At 44.0% G+C, this 14,868-nt stretch overlaps 1 protein-coding gene across 2 annotated transcripts in view; it reads left to right on the top strand.

The window, feature by feature from the left end:
- Positions 1-8,209: 8,209 nt before the first annotated feature.
- The window catches only part of GLS (glutaminase), a 60,116-nt gene continuing 53,457 nt past the window's right edge, over positions 8,210-14,868 (top strand). For both annotated transcript variants that reach the window (XM_038142191.1, XM_038142192.1), the window contains exon 1: positions 8,210-8,652. In XM_038142191.1, coding sequence (XP_037998119.1) covers positions 8,225-8,652 — 428 coding nt within the window. In that variant the 5' untranslated portion in view covers positions 8,210-8,224. The remainder of the gene's footprint in view (positions 8,653-14,868) is intronic.

The following is a 14,868-nucleotide window of genomic DNA, read 5'->3' as shown; positions in this document are numbered from 1 at the left end:
TTTTTTTTTCCTTTTGGACTATGCTTTCCCTGTTAGAATATATCAATCAAAAGACAGAAATACAACTGAAAAGGTAGATAACCAGAAGAAGAACTTGCAGAAATGTGCAAGGTGAGATAAACTGGATAGAAGAATTGCATGAAAATACACATAATGAAAGTGCAAGAAATTAAACAAAATGTAACTTCCTGATTAAACATGACTAATAGGGCATGTGTCTTCCTATCTTGAGAGTTTGTAACTGCTGAAGTCATGATACAGTAAGTCAGTGCTGGGGAGAAAACAGAAAGGTGGCTGGATGATGTTTTCCTAACCATGATTATGTGAATAATTACATGTATCCGTTCTACATGCCTTCTGGCCCAACATACTCAATATAGTTCACTTTTTATTTGTTGTCTTGAAGTATTTTTAGCTGAAAATATCCTCCCTACCACAGCTGGGCTGCTCAACTGTGCCACTGTTCTCTGACTCAGTTTCAGCAGAGCTGATCCTCAAATATCCAATGAGATTTTAGTCAAACATAGCACATATAGCAAACAGCCTGAAAACAAAACAAAAATTCCTGGGGAATGGACCACAGTAGGGGCTATTAGATTTGTTCTCAAATTAGGCCCATGATATCTTGGGTGATTAGTGTAGGGTATTACAAGGTTACTTTCTGTGCAACTATATGGCAGATTAAGAGATGTTCTAGTAACTCCAGAATTTGTATTTCCTAAAATCAATATATTCATATTATTTAGATAGGCAACTGGTTTGGCATTATGCCTCATTATAGGGGTATCTAATTGCCCAAAACTCCACTTGTTGATCAAAGAACCAGACGAAACTTTATCTGAATATCCCAAATATCCAAACCACATGATCATAGTTTAAAAACTGCCTGTGACAGGAAGGCTGTGAAGTCTGTTATCTGACAACATCCCTTTCCTGTAGAACAAGGCCAAGTGTACAGAGAGAAACAAAATTATCAGCATTTCTTGGCTACTGCTCTTCCTTTGAGCCCTTCTACAGCATGTTAATTCAAAGCACCTCAAGACGTGCTTCACAGCCTTATCTTGTGAAACTCCTCTTTCTCAAAGCAGAGAATGGCGACCTGTCAATTTGTAAGCCAGCTTGTTTCACTTCTGTTTTGTAGTTCAATAGCTGTCTCAGGACAGCTGTGGGGGAGTGACAAGCCATGGCACGTGCGTGGAAATGAGTGATGTTGCCACCAGAGTTCATGTCATGTTAGAAACACACCAATTTCCACATCACAGCCCAGTCAGTTGAGGTAAAAGCCCAAATAATTTGGCCTAATACTGCTATGAAAAGTATGCTGAGGGCTAAAGATACTATTTAAAAGGTAGAGTTTCCTGTCTTGTATGTTTTCCCGTCAGCTCCTGACTTCTGTGAGAGTTGTTTCAAGCCCTGTCTGAAAAGAAGGAGCATTATGGAGCAGTTAAAATGATGTGAAGAAGTTCTGTGACAGCAATTAATGTTACTGAAGCACAAATCTTTGGCTTCCACAAGTGTTTCAAGTGCACCAAAAATACCATACAAAATTTTTGAATGTTTTTTGTCTTGGAATTTAGGATGAACTACGTGTTTAAGTAGTAGACTAGTTATTAGCAAAAACATGTACTTAATCCAGACTCTTTTAAAACCTTCATTGCTCTACTTTTTAAATCTTGGGATTCAGTTTTGCAGATCTTTAGTTCCCTGGCCTACTGTTGTGGAACTGTTCAAAAGTCCTTGGATAAACATTAAATACCCTTGGAGTATGAGGGTACACCATGTTCTACTGGGAGTGCTGTTGGTCTTTCTTCCTTTCACCTCCCTAAGAAAGTTACATGTTTATAAAGAGAGAATTAGATGTGGGGGAAGGAGAGAAATATTTCAAGGTTACATCCTTCAAGAACTAAAAAACTTGTCTGTTTTCTCATTAGTCTTTATGCGACCTTTTGTTTTTAAGTAAACACGAGACTTAAACACTCTTGCAGCTTGGGAGGAGACTGGCAACTCAGAGCAGTTGCAAAGGAAGGCTGAGGACTCAATCACCTGAAGTGTACATTCCTCTTCCCTCAGTGCAGCAACAGAAAGGAGAGGCTGCCAAAAATATCAGGGCAGAAAAAAAGCATGTGGTTTTGCTGATTAATTTGCCATTTCAGAGGTAGTGGGATTTTGTTGATGCTGGCATTATACCTTGTACCCAATCAGAGTGGTTTCTATGTACTCCAGAGGAGCCTTCTGGAAATGGAAGACTTTTAAACTATTTTGACTGCCACTTATGATGAGAAAATTTCCATTACAGTCTGACTGCTTGTTTTGCTTGCTTCATTTTACCTTGTTTTGTTTTGTTTCTCTGCTTAAGACTGGATGTTTTGTCAAGCTTAAGCTTCTACATGGCCACAGGTATTTGTGAAAGGGTAAAACCAGGGCTTTTCCTTCATGGGATAATTTAATGGGATGCACTTTTACGCTTTGGCCTGAAAGCTTGCATCTCTCCAAGGGTCTTTTCAATGTGCTGAAATTCAGAGCTGAAAGCAACATCTTAGGACAAGGGGAGGATGCAGCACACACTGGCTTTTCCATCAGTTCAGAGCTGAGGTGGCGCATGCAGATCATGGAGTGGGTTTGAGTAGCAAGGGACCTTAAAGATCATCTCATTCCAAACCCCATGTATGGAGAGGACCATCTTTCACTAGACCAGGTTGCTCCAAGGCCCATCCAACCTGGCCTTGACCACTTTCAGGGATGTGGCAGTCACAGCTTCTCTGGGCAACCTGTGCCAGGGCCTCATCAGCCTCAGAAGTGAAGAATTTCTTCCCAATATCTGATCTAAACCTGTTTTCTGTCAGTTTGAAGCCCTTCCTCTTGTCCTGGCTTTGTGTTCCCTTGTCAAAAGTCCCTCCCCATCTTTTCTTCAGGCCCTTTAGGGGCCTAATAACTAAGGTGTTAATGGTCAGTGACTGCCCAATGCTGCGGAGCCTTGTACATGACCAGCCAGTTGGTGGCCAGCCCAAGTGCTCTGACCTCTGCCAAATGCCACGTCTGAGCTTTGTACATGACCAGCCAGTTGGTGGCCAGCCCAAGTGCTCTGATCTCTGCCAAATGCCACGTCTGTTCTCAAGAGCAGCAAGACTTGAGCCCATGGGCTGCCCTGAGCTCCCTCGTGCATGCTCATCTCAGGCATATGATGGGGCAGTTGGATGATGTTGTCACTTGTTTCTTTTTGCTTGCACAAGATCACCTAGGCTGATATTTGAGGACTGGGAATACAAACAGAAGATCCAAATTTGCTCCTGCTCCCTGGCCTCTGTTAATATCAAGACTGCAGTTTGAGATGTCACCAGAATTAAGTGTGACTGTGAGTGGAATGCATGGGGTATGTAACACTATGATTCAGATGTATTGTAGTGCAAACAACATGCAGTGTGCCGGATGCAGCAAGGAATGTTTTTCTGTTAGCTGCTCAAGGTGGATGTTCTGACGTGTGAAGAATTTTACATCTGAAAAACGCTATGACTGATAATGAGCATGAGGAACGATGGTGCTGTCTCACCAACCAAGATGAAAGGAAGCAGGTTAACCAAGAGAATAATGGGAAAAATTGTGCCAGTCTTTGCAGGTCATCCTCAATAACTCTGCTTCTGTGATTTGCTTGCTCTTGTTATGTATGCCAGAACACATCCTATGCTGTCTGCTAACCACGCTAGGAATGTCCTAGGCCCTTGTAGTCTTTTTTCATGTCAGTCTCAGAAAATCCTCCCAATATTCTTCCCTTTGACTTAATTCCTCACTGCCTCTGTTTGCCTGGAATGTGAGTGATATGAACTGAGCTATTGACTCATCGATGCGCTATGCAGGGAGGGCATTTTTGATTTTATTTTTATTGCTTGTCACTCGAGGTCACTCCCTCAACCATTTCTTTCCAGTTAAATAAATCCTCTGAATGTTTTCCTCCTTGTTGGATTTCTGAGCTATTATGCCCAAACATTTGAACATTAATTTTCTTAGATTAAATAGTAACTATTTACTGCTTATGCTTCTGTGCTCAGAGGAAACTGTTCTGTATCCTCTGTACAATCCAACGGAGAATGTTTCTTGTGACAGAGCACCTTTCCCTTGAATCAATATAAAAATGTTACTCAAAGTAACAAGTCAGCCTCACAAAAGAAAAGAGTATTCTTAGAAACTGCTGCTAGAATGGGTAGAAATACTTGAATAGATAATAGTCTCTGGTCCTTAGTTCTCTTTTGGAAAGCATTACCCCACAACAAATGAAATGGAGCCAACATAACCATTTAAAATAGTAAAGTAAACAGTTCATGTCGTAGTCAAGATAATCCTTAATTTCTGCTGCTTATCTGAGATCTGCCCTGCTGATCTGATGGGAGGATTTAACCTTCCTGAAAGCTGTTATCAGTGTATGTGCTTGAACTGGGAAGACCTCTTTGCACCTGCTTTTCAGAGCCCTTTCTCCTAGGAGATTAATGCTGCTATGCCCCTTTTAGAAAGGAAAACCTCTGAAATATGGATTATTTTTAGAGAGCTATACTAGGAATATTTTGCTACAATACAGCTTAAGGGAAATACTTTAAAAATAATGCCTAATCAAAAGATTATATTTTTTTCTTTCCTGAAGAATCTTGTCGTCTTAAATCCAAATATTTTTTTGTCTTACAAAAGAACATGTATATTTGTGGAAATAATAAAAAAAAGAATAATTGGCTTATGTTTACTGCTGGTTGTGTAATCAACTCAAAATAAAAGCTATGGGGAATTTTAATTTCAAATTTCATTGCTCTGTGTGGAAACCATTTTGTAATTTTCTGTTTCTCTTGGGATACCGTGTGAAACACAGAATGGCAGAGCAGATGGCATGTCTTCTCTTTCCAAAGAGACAAGTAATATCACTGTGTTCAAAGGAGAAGTCTAAAGAGGGTTTCACAGGGATATGGGAAAGCCCAGTCTAACATCTGGATCAATACAAAAATCAGTGTCAATGTAATGGGTTAAATGTATAGTGCTTTTCCCAAGCAAATGGTGGTGGTTTGATGCTGTTTTTACTACATTTCCTATGGCTTATTTGAAATTAAAAAAAAAAAAAAAATCTGTCTTTAGATTAAGACTCTTTGGTATACCTGTGCCAGAGGGAGGAGGGGAGAGAATCAGTGGGTGAAACATCTCAGGCTTAGTCATAGTAGGAGCAAGGAGTGATGGCCTGAATTATGCAGCAAAAGTTCTCAGAATAGTGAATGAGTCACTATTGCCCTTGAACTTTCTGGATCTGAAACTATATTTATCATTTTGCATTGTTCCTAAGCTGTGTATCTGTAGTCCCACACACAGAGCAACTTGCATTTTCTGCCCTCACCAGCTAAAAACACAGACAGGGGAATTTCCAGGGAGAGAAGTCGAGGATCAATTTCTTTAAGTGAGTTTTAAGAAAAGCTTTAATGCAGAATACCTGCAGTGGGAGATGACTAATGTAGTAATGTGAAGGCAATACTAGAAGGTTAAATACAGGAATAAGGCAATAGCATACAAAATAAAAATAAAATTAAAAAAAAAAGGAAGTGAGTAAAATTAAAGAGTTCCTGTAGGGTCAAGTATCACAGGGTACTGTTTTGAGAGGCAAATATTTTTGTGAATGTAGCAGCTTTTTCTTTTCCTTCCCACCACCGCATCTGAAATGTTCTGAACAGAAACCAGAGCACTGAAAGATCCAGATCATTACATTTTTCATTCTTCCAGTTCTTCTCCCCCTACAGTATAAGAGATTAATTAGACAAGTTTTTGCACCAGGTTGTGGCTAAACAGCTGGCTTAGAAAAGAGTGCAGCTGTCACACCGACAAACCACCTTGGCACTAAAATTCTGAATCTTGTAGTGTCTGCAGAACTGTGTGTTCAATTAGTGACCAAATGCACAGTCTGGAAGAGACAGCACTCGCTGTCTCTGGTCTTACAGCAGCAGACTCTGTAGAAAAAATGGAAAAGGTGCTTGAGAGACTTCTATCTTTAGAGTATTTTACATAACGCAATTTTAAAAATTAGAAATATTATTATTGGGCACCAGGATAAAAGAGGCAGTATTGGCTTGCCAAAAAGGACTTAGCAAATGGAAATCCAAAATTAGTTCCAGGAAATGTAATAGGTAACGTAATAAGTACGTGAGAAATGCAGGTACTTTGCATTTTTGTATGTGAAGTTACTGCAGCACAGGATTACACATCCCACACTGGTATTTCAAGTTTCCTTGATCAGTGGGAAGCAAAACCATTGGTGTGTGGAGACTCATTTTATAGGCATAGATTATCAGCTATCTTTATATCTTCCTCCAAAAACCCTCGTGGCTGTTGTGACAATTTATTAGCATAGGGAACTCCTGTGGGTATTTGTGCTGCCGGGTAAGCAGAAGCACAAGACAACACTATTCTCCATGTCTATTTGTAGTTATCTCAGAGTGCATGAAAAATGGGTAACAGAACCTTCCCTGTTTTGTGGGGGGTCTTTAAGAGGAAGTTACTGTGCCTAGGCAGCTGAAACTTTCAATCTGGGGGGTGGTGGAAAACAAAATATCAGTATCTTCAGAGTAAAACATTTCAAATAAAGGGTGCAGCAAGATCATTTTAACTCAGAATTGCAGCTTTTCCGCCCCCTCCTCTGCCAAACATAATAAACATACCAGATGAAATAAACCTCAATCCATGGGGAAATTGTTCACAAGGAAATTTAGCAGGAATAAACTCACAGCTCCACAAGTATTTACATTTTTTGCTCCAAAAATTAAGATTCCTAAACTGAGAAGACTGGGGGCAATTAAAAAACTGGTTCGCATGCTGGCATTACTGAGGAAGTAGGATGACAGGAAATCTCCTCTTCTACTGTTACCCATAATGGATAAAATTTGCTAATATAGATTTGTACTCATCTAGGACAAATTTAGCAGTTGGTGATGTGAGCAAAGTTTCACCAAGTAACTGCAAAATCTGTGACTTCCAAAATGCTATATCCTGACAGCTGTGACAGAAGCTTAAGTGTATATAAAGAGTGACATTTACACCTTGTGCTGAAGCCCTGCAGTTATTTTCTGCTACTCTTCTCTGCTACACTTTTTCTTTTAGGACTTCACAATCATGGGTCAGTGGCTCCCAAACTGGGACCTGTAGGTGAGCAGCAGCAAAATTTCCGCACTCTGATTAAATGTTTGATGATGTGAACATGAAGAATGGCCGCACCCAGTTCACCTAGGCAGCCAGGTGGTTGATTTTTGTGGGTTTGTGTTTGGTTTATTTATTTTTCTCGACCCAAAACCATCAGATATTTGACCAAGACTTACAGCCTCCACTGTAAATTTTGGCAATGAGCTATGCAGTTACACTTTTATTGAAAGTACGTGGCAACCCCTTAGGAGCTCTGCTCCGTGCCAGAAGCATTTGACCCAAAAAAATGTGGGAACAATCATTCCTTCTGAGGGCATTTCCAAGAGGCTCCTGTTCCCTGAGCCCTTTCCCAAAGTGCCTGGTAGGTGACGGAGGCAGGCGCTGTGCATCCTTCTCTCTCCTCTGTGGTGAGCACTGCAGTTGTGCCAGCAGAGGTTTAGCTTGGATATTAGGGGAATGTGTTTCACCCAGAGGATGGGTAATAGAACAGGGTAGAATAGAAGCCTCCTTCCCAGGCTCCCCAGGGAAGTGGTCACAGCACCAGCCTGACAAGAGTTCGAGAAGGGTTCAGACAAGGCTCTCAGGCACAGGGTGAGGTTCTTGGGGTGTCTTGCGCAGGGCCAGGAACTGGATTCGATGATCCTCGTGGGTCCCTTCCAACGCAGCGTGTTCTGCGATCCTGCCGGCACGGCGGAGGCGGTGCACTTGGTAATCAAAACCATACACTTTTAAAAAATGGCCATATCCATGGCAACCTGAACCCGACACCGCCGCAGCCCAGCCCGCTCCCAACGCCTTTACACGTCGCAGAGCGAGGGAGGGAAGGAGAAAAAAGAGAGGAAAGGAAGGAGGGAGCAAAGGAATGAGGGAGGGAGGCGGCGCCCCGGGGCCCCCTCAGCGCTCCGGCTCCGCCCGCTTGGGGCGCTGCTGCTCCCGCCCCGCCGGCCGCGCGCGACACCAGCGGCCCCGCGGGGAGACGCGGCCCGCGCCGGGGGCGTGGCAACGGCCCTGAGTGACGTTCCCGTCGGCCAATGGACGCGCCGCACGCCTGACAGTTTAGCGGGCTCGGCCAATGGCGCGCAGCGGGGGGCGGGCGCGGCGCGGTGCGAGAGGCGCGGCCGGGCGGCGCGGCGGGCAGTCGGCGCGGTGGCGCAGGATGATGCGGCTGTGGCGCTCGGCGCTGCTGCGGGAGCTGCTGCTGCTCGGCCCGCCGGGGGCGGCCGGCGGCGGGGCCCCGGCCCCGGCACCCGCCGCCGGGACCAGGCGCCTCCAGCCGCCGCTCGCCGCTCTCGGCGCTAGCCCGCCCGCCGCTCGCCGCGGCCCGGCGGCGCTGCCGTCAGCGCGAGGTCTGTGCACCCGCTCGGAGGGAGCCTTGGAGGAGCCGGGGAAGGGGGCGCAGGCGCCGTCGCCGACTCCCGGCGAGCCCCCCGCCGACAGCGGCCACAACAATAACCACGGCGGCGGCGGCAAGGAGGTGGCCGTAGGCGGCGGCGGGGAGAAGTGAGTGTGGAGGGGCGGCGGGCGCGGGGGATGATGCAGAGGCGCCATGTGAGCGCCGCCTCCCCCTCGCACGCGTGGTGCCTGCGGAAGGGGCCGGCCGGGCGGGCGCTTCCCCGGCAGGTGTGGGCACTCCGGGGGTGCCGGGTCCATCCCGGCCGCTCCCCGGGCGCTGCGGGCCCGGCTGCCGGCGGCTCGGAGCGGGAGGGAGGCGCACACGCGTGGCGGGGGCGTGTGCGCCGCTCGGGGCTCCGCTCGGCGCGGCGTGCGGCCCAGGCAGCGCCTCGGGCTTCCCCCGGCACCGCCGCGGGTCCCTCCCGCCTGTGTGCGGGGGTGCCCTCCGTGGGGAGGCCCGGCGCAGGTGGTAGGGGGGCTTGGGTAGCGCTTCCGCTTGGCTAAAAATATTTTTCGAGAGAAGCGAAAGCTGTGTCATCTGGCATTAATTATTAAAGGCAGTGTGCATGGTGCGTAGTGCTGCCGCGGAAGTTTTGCAGCGCTGTCTTCTCCGCGTCCGTATCCACCCGGATGCGTCCCTGTGTAACCTGCCCTAGGGTGACCCAGCCTTGGCAGGGGCATTGGGGACCGGGTGATCGCCAGAGGTCCCTTCCAGCCCTAATAATTCTGTGATCTAGTGCAGCCAGGGATAGATATTGCCATCCGTACGTGGTGAGTACAGATGTTTATAGGTGCTGCAGGATGTGTGCCTGTGCCGAGGTCCTTGCTTGTCCCTTAGCGACAAAGGTATGTGCAGGTAGTAGAATGATAAGGCTGTATATTTCTATGAAGTTAATATTTCTTCACTCAGAAAATGAAATACTCCTTAAAAAAAAAAACAAAACCAAAAAACATCGGAGACAGGTGTATCAGCTCTGGTTTTTGTACCTGGTAATGACTGGTTAGTGGATACCAGGGGTTGAGTGTAATGATGAGGTACATGGTTTGACAGACCATTCTTCTCTGTTAGTCTTCAGCATCATGCAAGTCTTGAGCATTCATTTCCTACCACCCTCTATCTTGACAGTCTGTACATTGGCTGTTTGAGCCTGGGTACATTTAGAACCTCTGATAAGCTTTTACAAGAAGTTTGACAACTTAACTTCAAGCCCCATGAAGACTTCTCGTTTGTATGTGTCTGAAATGTAGCCCGTGGCATTCCTGTAGCCACCCTGTATGCCGATTATGGGGTGGCATAATTAAAATTAAATCCAAGCTGCTTTCCCAGGCTCTGCTATGCTTATTACCTGTATGAAAAGAGCAAATGACAAAAGAAACAGGGCCGAGAAAGTTTTGACACTGAGCAAAGTCTCTGTTAGTCTAATGCTAAGAGGAAGTCTGGGGAAGATTCCACAAAGCCGGTCAGGAAGGGCTTCAGCCCTTAGCTTGTTAATAGTTCTGCTTTTGAGTTGTGGTTTGTGGGTTTTTTTTTTTTTTTTTTAGCATGAACTTCAATATGGCAGGTGGGGAGAGAGGCTGTGACCTTGTTCTTTTCTGCTTTTCCCCCCAGATGAGTCAGATGCTCAGCCTGGTTCAGTGGGGTACAGCCTACTTTAAAGGCATCACCAGTTACTTCTGCTGTCAGATGCCTTAAAAAATGCATGCCCGTCAGGTTATGTAACTGTATGCAATATAATACACAATCATGACGGGTAGTATTTTTAAGATTTTGCCCTTGTTCAACAAATATGAGGTCTCCTCATTGAATTAGCTAGCTAGATAATGTTTTGGAGCAAAAAAATGTCATTCTGTCGTTGAATAACTGTGGTATATAAAGACTGTGCTTCTGTTTTCAAGTAGAAATACAGACATTAAAAACTTTGGAAAAAAAATAGCATGTCAGCTGTAATGGGTTTTTGAGGATATTGCAAAGGTGATTTATTGAAGAGGTAACATTTTCTTAAACTGAGCTGTTATTACCTTCCTACAGCTAGCATCAGTTAGGGAAATTCTTTAATTTCTAACATGTGGGGTAAAGCTATGTAATCACAAACCAGTTAAGCACTTTTAATAGTTTTTGACTTTTGACAAAAGGATGTATTTGAAAGTCAGATGTTTGTTCTTTAAATCTTACTGCAAAGTGAACAGGGAGAAATTGTATAAAACATCTAGCATGTAGTTACAAACACAGAAAAAGCTGGAAACTTTCTTTTCGTTTCAGGTTGTGCAGGAATTCCTGGTTGGCACATTAGTCAGGCTGCTGGTTACTTTCATTCTTGCTTTTCTTGAAGCAGAACTGTGAAAATCTTCCTTCAAGCCATTTGTAAATGGTACATTCCATGAAGAAGTCATTGCTATATTAAGACAGAGTGCAGGCTCAGGAAGAAAAGTGAGGTTCTTCAAAAGACAGGTGTCTGAACCGTGCTGACAACTCGGCTAAGTCGGTGCAGTCTGTATTCTGCTGATTCCAGCACTTTGCCATCCGTGGTGTTTTAACATTTGAGTGGTGTTTGACAAATGGTTTGTGGACTCAATTGGCAATAGCCTTTTTCTTTTTTAGTTAGTGTTGGGGGCTATTTTTTTTTTCTATTTGATTATAAGGTCGTGGTTCTGGGAAACTGAAATAACCCATGATGTCAAAAGACAGCAGTAAGGTTTTCCTGTTTATTTATTTTCCTAACACTCCTTGTGTACAGAGTAGGAGTTGCAAGTAAAAGCCTAAAATATTCTGTGCAAAGATTACACAGAAATTTACCACAGTTCAATTCCTCATAGTGAGGATAAGTTATGAGGTCTGTGGCTGATGAAATAACTAGTATCCCATTGCATAACCAGATCCCCTGGTGCATTTTTTCCATAACATCTTCCACCACCTCCTTATCCCTGCTATCCAGCCTTCGCACTGTGTATCCAGCTGAAACTTAATGTATTTTGGACAGGAAAAATAATTGAGCTTAAAGTGAGACTGGTCACAGACCAGTAAATTTAATTAATAGGAGTTGTGGATTAAAGCACAATAGTATCTATGCTTATGCCTGAGTTGTTAAAACACAGTAGCCTGAGACACACCTCAGTTATAGACGTGTATAGTATTTAATACCCTTTGCTCCTGCTTTCAGTGTAGCTGTTTCAATGTAACTGCTTGCTTTTACTTTCAGTATAAGCGTTCATCTTGTACTGGTGTCATGGTTTGACCCTGGCCCAATGCCAGTGCCAGTGCCCCCTTTACTGGACAGTAAAGGGATGAAACAATTTATCTTAGCAGAAGCTATTTCTAAATTAAAAGTGCCTTGATTAAGGTGAGAGGGAGGAGCAAAACGTGAGTGACCCTAACTTTTGAAAGCTAAAATGCTCACTTTTTTAGCTAAGTTGCAATTGTATTAGACACTGGTATATAGAATATCACCAGACAGTTAAAGGAAGTGTTTTGTTTTGGTGGTTTTTTTTTTGGTTTTTTTTAATGACAAGGGAGTGGTAGTGCTCTTTTTAAGGGCAGGGATGAATTTGGAGATACTTTTCAAAATATATTTGCTGTTGCAGGCCAGATGACAGAGGAGTAACAAATAACTAGGCCGTGTTTCATTTTGCTGATACTTCTGATGGAGTGTGGATACAATTCTCAGCAATGCCAGAAACAGCCGTGCCCTTTTATTAGTCCATTCATAACTTCTGTAGAGGCCAAAGTTTTGAAGCTAGAGTTTGTTTTTTTTTTTTTCTTTTTACCAGAAACACTTTGTTAGCTACTAAACATGTCTATCTTTGGTCTAAGTTTATAAATATGTAGTTTGCTCTGGTAGTTCTTGGGTAAATAGCTGCCCACGTCTGTTACAGGACCAGTGTCTCACTATAGGAGTGGACAGAAAGCAGGTACTTAGTGACAAGTATTGGAGATACAACCAAGGTATACAGTGTCTGTAGTATGGTGACAACTTCTTCAAGGTTCCTGTCTTAGGTATAGTGGCTACTGGCTGTGACTTGCAGCTTTCATAGAATCCCAGAATAGTTTGGGTTGGTAGAGACCATTTAAAGGTCATTTAGTCCAAACCCCTCTGCGATGAACAGGGACATCTTCAACCAGATCAGGCTGCTGAGAGCCTCATGCAATCTGACCTTGAATGTTTCCAGGGGTGGCAACCTGTTTCCAGGTCTGGACAGCCTGTTCCAGCATTTCACCACCCTCACTATAAAATTTCTTCATTATATCTAATATGAAGCTGCCCTTCTATAGTGGAAAACCATTACACCTTGTCCTCTTGTGACAGACCCCACTAAAAAACCTGTCCCCATCTCTCCTATAGACTCACTCTAGGTCCTGAAAGGCTGCAGTGAGGTCTCCCAGGACCCTCCTCTTCTCCAGGCTGAGCAACCCTAGTTCTTTCAGCTTTACCTCTTAGGGGGTGGTGCTCATTCCTCTGGCCATCTTGGTGGCTTCCTCTGGACCCGCTCCAAAGGGCCAGTGCCATTCCTGTGCTGAGGGCCCCAGAGGTGAATGTAGTACTCTGTGTGGGGTCTCAGCAGAGTGGAGTAAAGGGGAAAATCCCCTCCTTGACCTGCTGCCCACGCTGCTCTGGATGCAGCCCAGGACATGTTTGGCTCTGAGTGCCCGTGCCTGGGTCGTGTCCAGCTGCTCCTCCACCAGCACCCACAGATCCTTCTTGGCAGGGCTGCTCTTGGTCTGCTCTTCTCCCAGGCTGTGTTGATTCCAAGAGTCTCCATGGCCCAGGTGTAGAACCCTGCACTTTACCTTGCTGAGCTTCATGAGGTTCACGCCTGGACAAGCTTCTTGAGTGTGTCTGGGTCCCTCTGGATGCTGGCCCATCCCTCAGGCTTGTCACCTGCACCACTCAGCTTGGTGTCCTTGGCAAACTTGCTGAGGCTTCATTTGATCCTGCTGTCGGTGACATTGATAAAGATCTTCAATGGGCCCTGAGGGACCGTTGTTTGTTACAGTAATTGTAACCCCATTTTTATGACTGGTGTCATATTTGTTAATGATGCCTGAAACTATTATTAGCAGTATCATATCTTTATATCATTTGTTGTTCTGTAAATCCTGTTCTGCATTTTGGCAGTTCTGTCCTGAAGTACAGAGTAAGAATCTTCCACATTATTTGAAATGTAGTCTTGTTCTTATTCTAGAAATTCAGCATTTGTTAAAATGAAGCCCCCCTCCTCCAGAATCTGGTGTAGACATTGTACTGATGCAAAAGGATGATGTAAAGAAGGACTGCAAAGTCCTTGTGCTTGGAATTCCTATGTTGGTTTTTCTTTGTATTTAAAAAACCAGTCTACCAGTATTGTAGTCCACATATTAGCATATTACCAAAGAAGTCTGGTTGTTTAATAGTCTGGTGCTTACTTTTTTTTTTCCCCAAGAAGGTAAAGAAATATCAAAAGTCATTATTCATGAAATCAGGTAAACTGGAATTTCCACTTAATTTGACTGTGAAAATTGCAAGTTCCCTGACCTGAAAAACAGCTTTTTACGTGTGTGGAACAGAATTATCTTGCTAAGTGTGTTCACAGTGCCAAAACACATCTTTTAGGTTAAGCAAACATCAGTTACTGACATCACTGATCTGATAAACTGCAGAGCAAGCCTTTTCACCCCTATTTAGCTGATAAACTTTACCAAAAGATGGACTATTTGACAAGGAGCAATTTTCTGTAAATATATTGAATGTCATCCTCTTTGCTTTGGCCGTCTGTGCAGCTCCATTGTTTAATTAGGCTGAGTGACCCAATATTGAACAACAGCAGATGTGAAAGATATGAAAACCACGTTGCGAGATTTTCTGCTGTGAAAGGTGCATGTCTCTGAAATCGATTAAAATCTTATGAAGAGGCAGGTAAAATCTTGGTTAAATGGCTGAAGTATTTTTCTGCATCTTTCCAGATAGAAGTTCCATACTTGGAACAGCTTTAAAATCGAGTAATTGCTCAGAAATGTGTAAATAAATAGGTTATCAGTTAGCATTTCTCAGTGTGTTTGCTGGCTGGTTTTGCCAGAGTGAAATAGGAAAGTTTCCTCTGCCAGACCTTGAACAGTCCAGGAATGACTTGTGTAGCAGAGGCATTCCTTAAAACATGACATCTCGACATTTTGAGGAGCTCAGTTGAATGCTTTGTGTAAATGATGAAGATGTAGGGGTGTAGATGATATAACTTAGCATAACTTTTCAAATTAGTTCCCTGCAGAATTAGGATGCAGACATCCTAAAGCTTTAGTTGCTGTGTTGGTAGTTCTGGTTCTGTTGGCTCGACTGGGCATACTGTCCCCACAGG

This window comes from Motacilla alba, chromosome 7, assembly GCF_015832195.1.
Source record: "Motacilla alba alba isolate MOTALB_02 chromosome 7, Motacilla_alba_V1.0_pri, whole genome shotgun sequence".
Lineage (NCBI taxonomy): Eukaryota > Metazoa > Chordata > Aves > Passeriformes > Motacillidae > Motacilla > Motacilla alba.
Note: the sequence above shows the minus strand (reverse complement) of the source record. Positions and strands in the feature narration are given on the sequence as shown.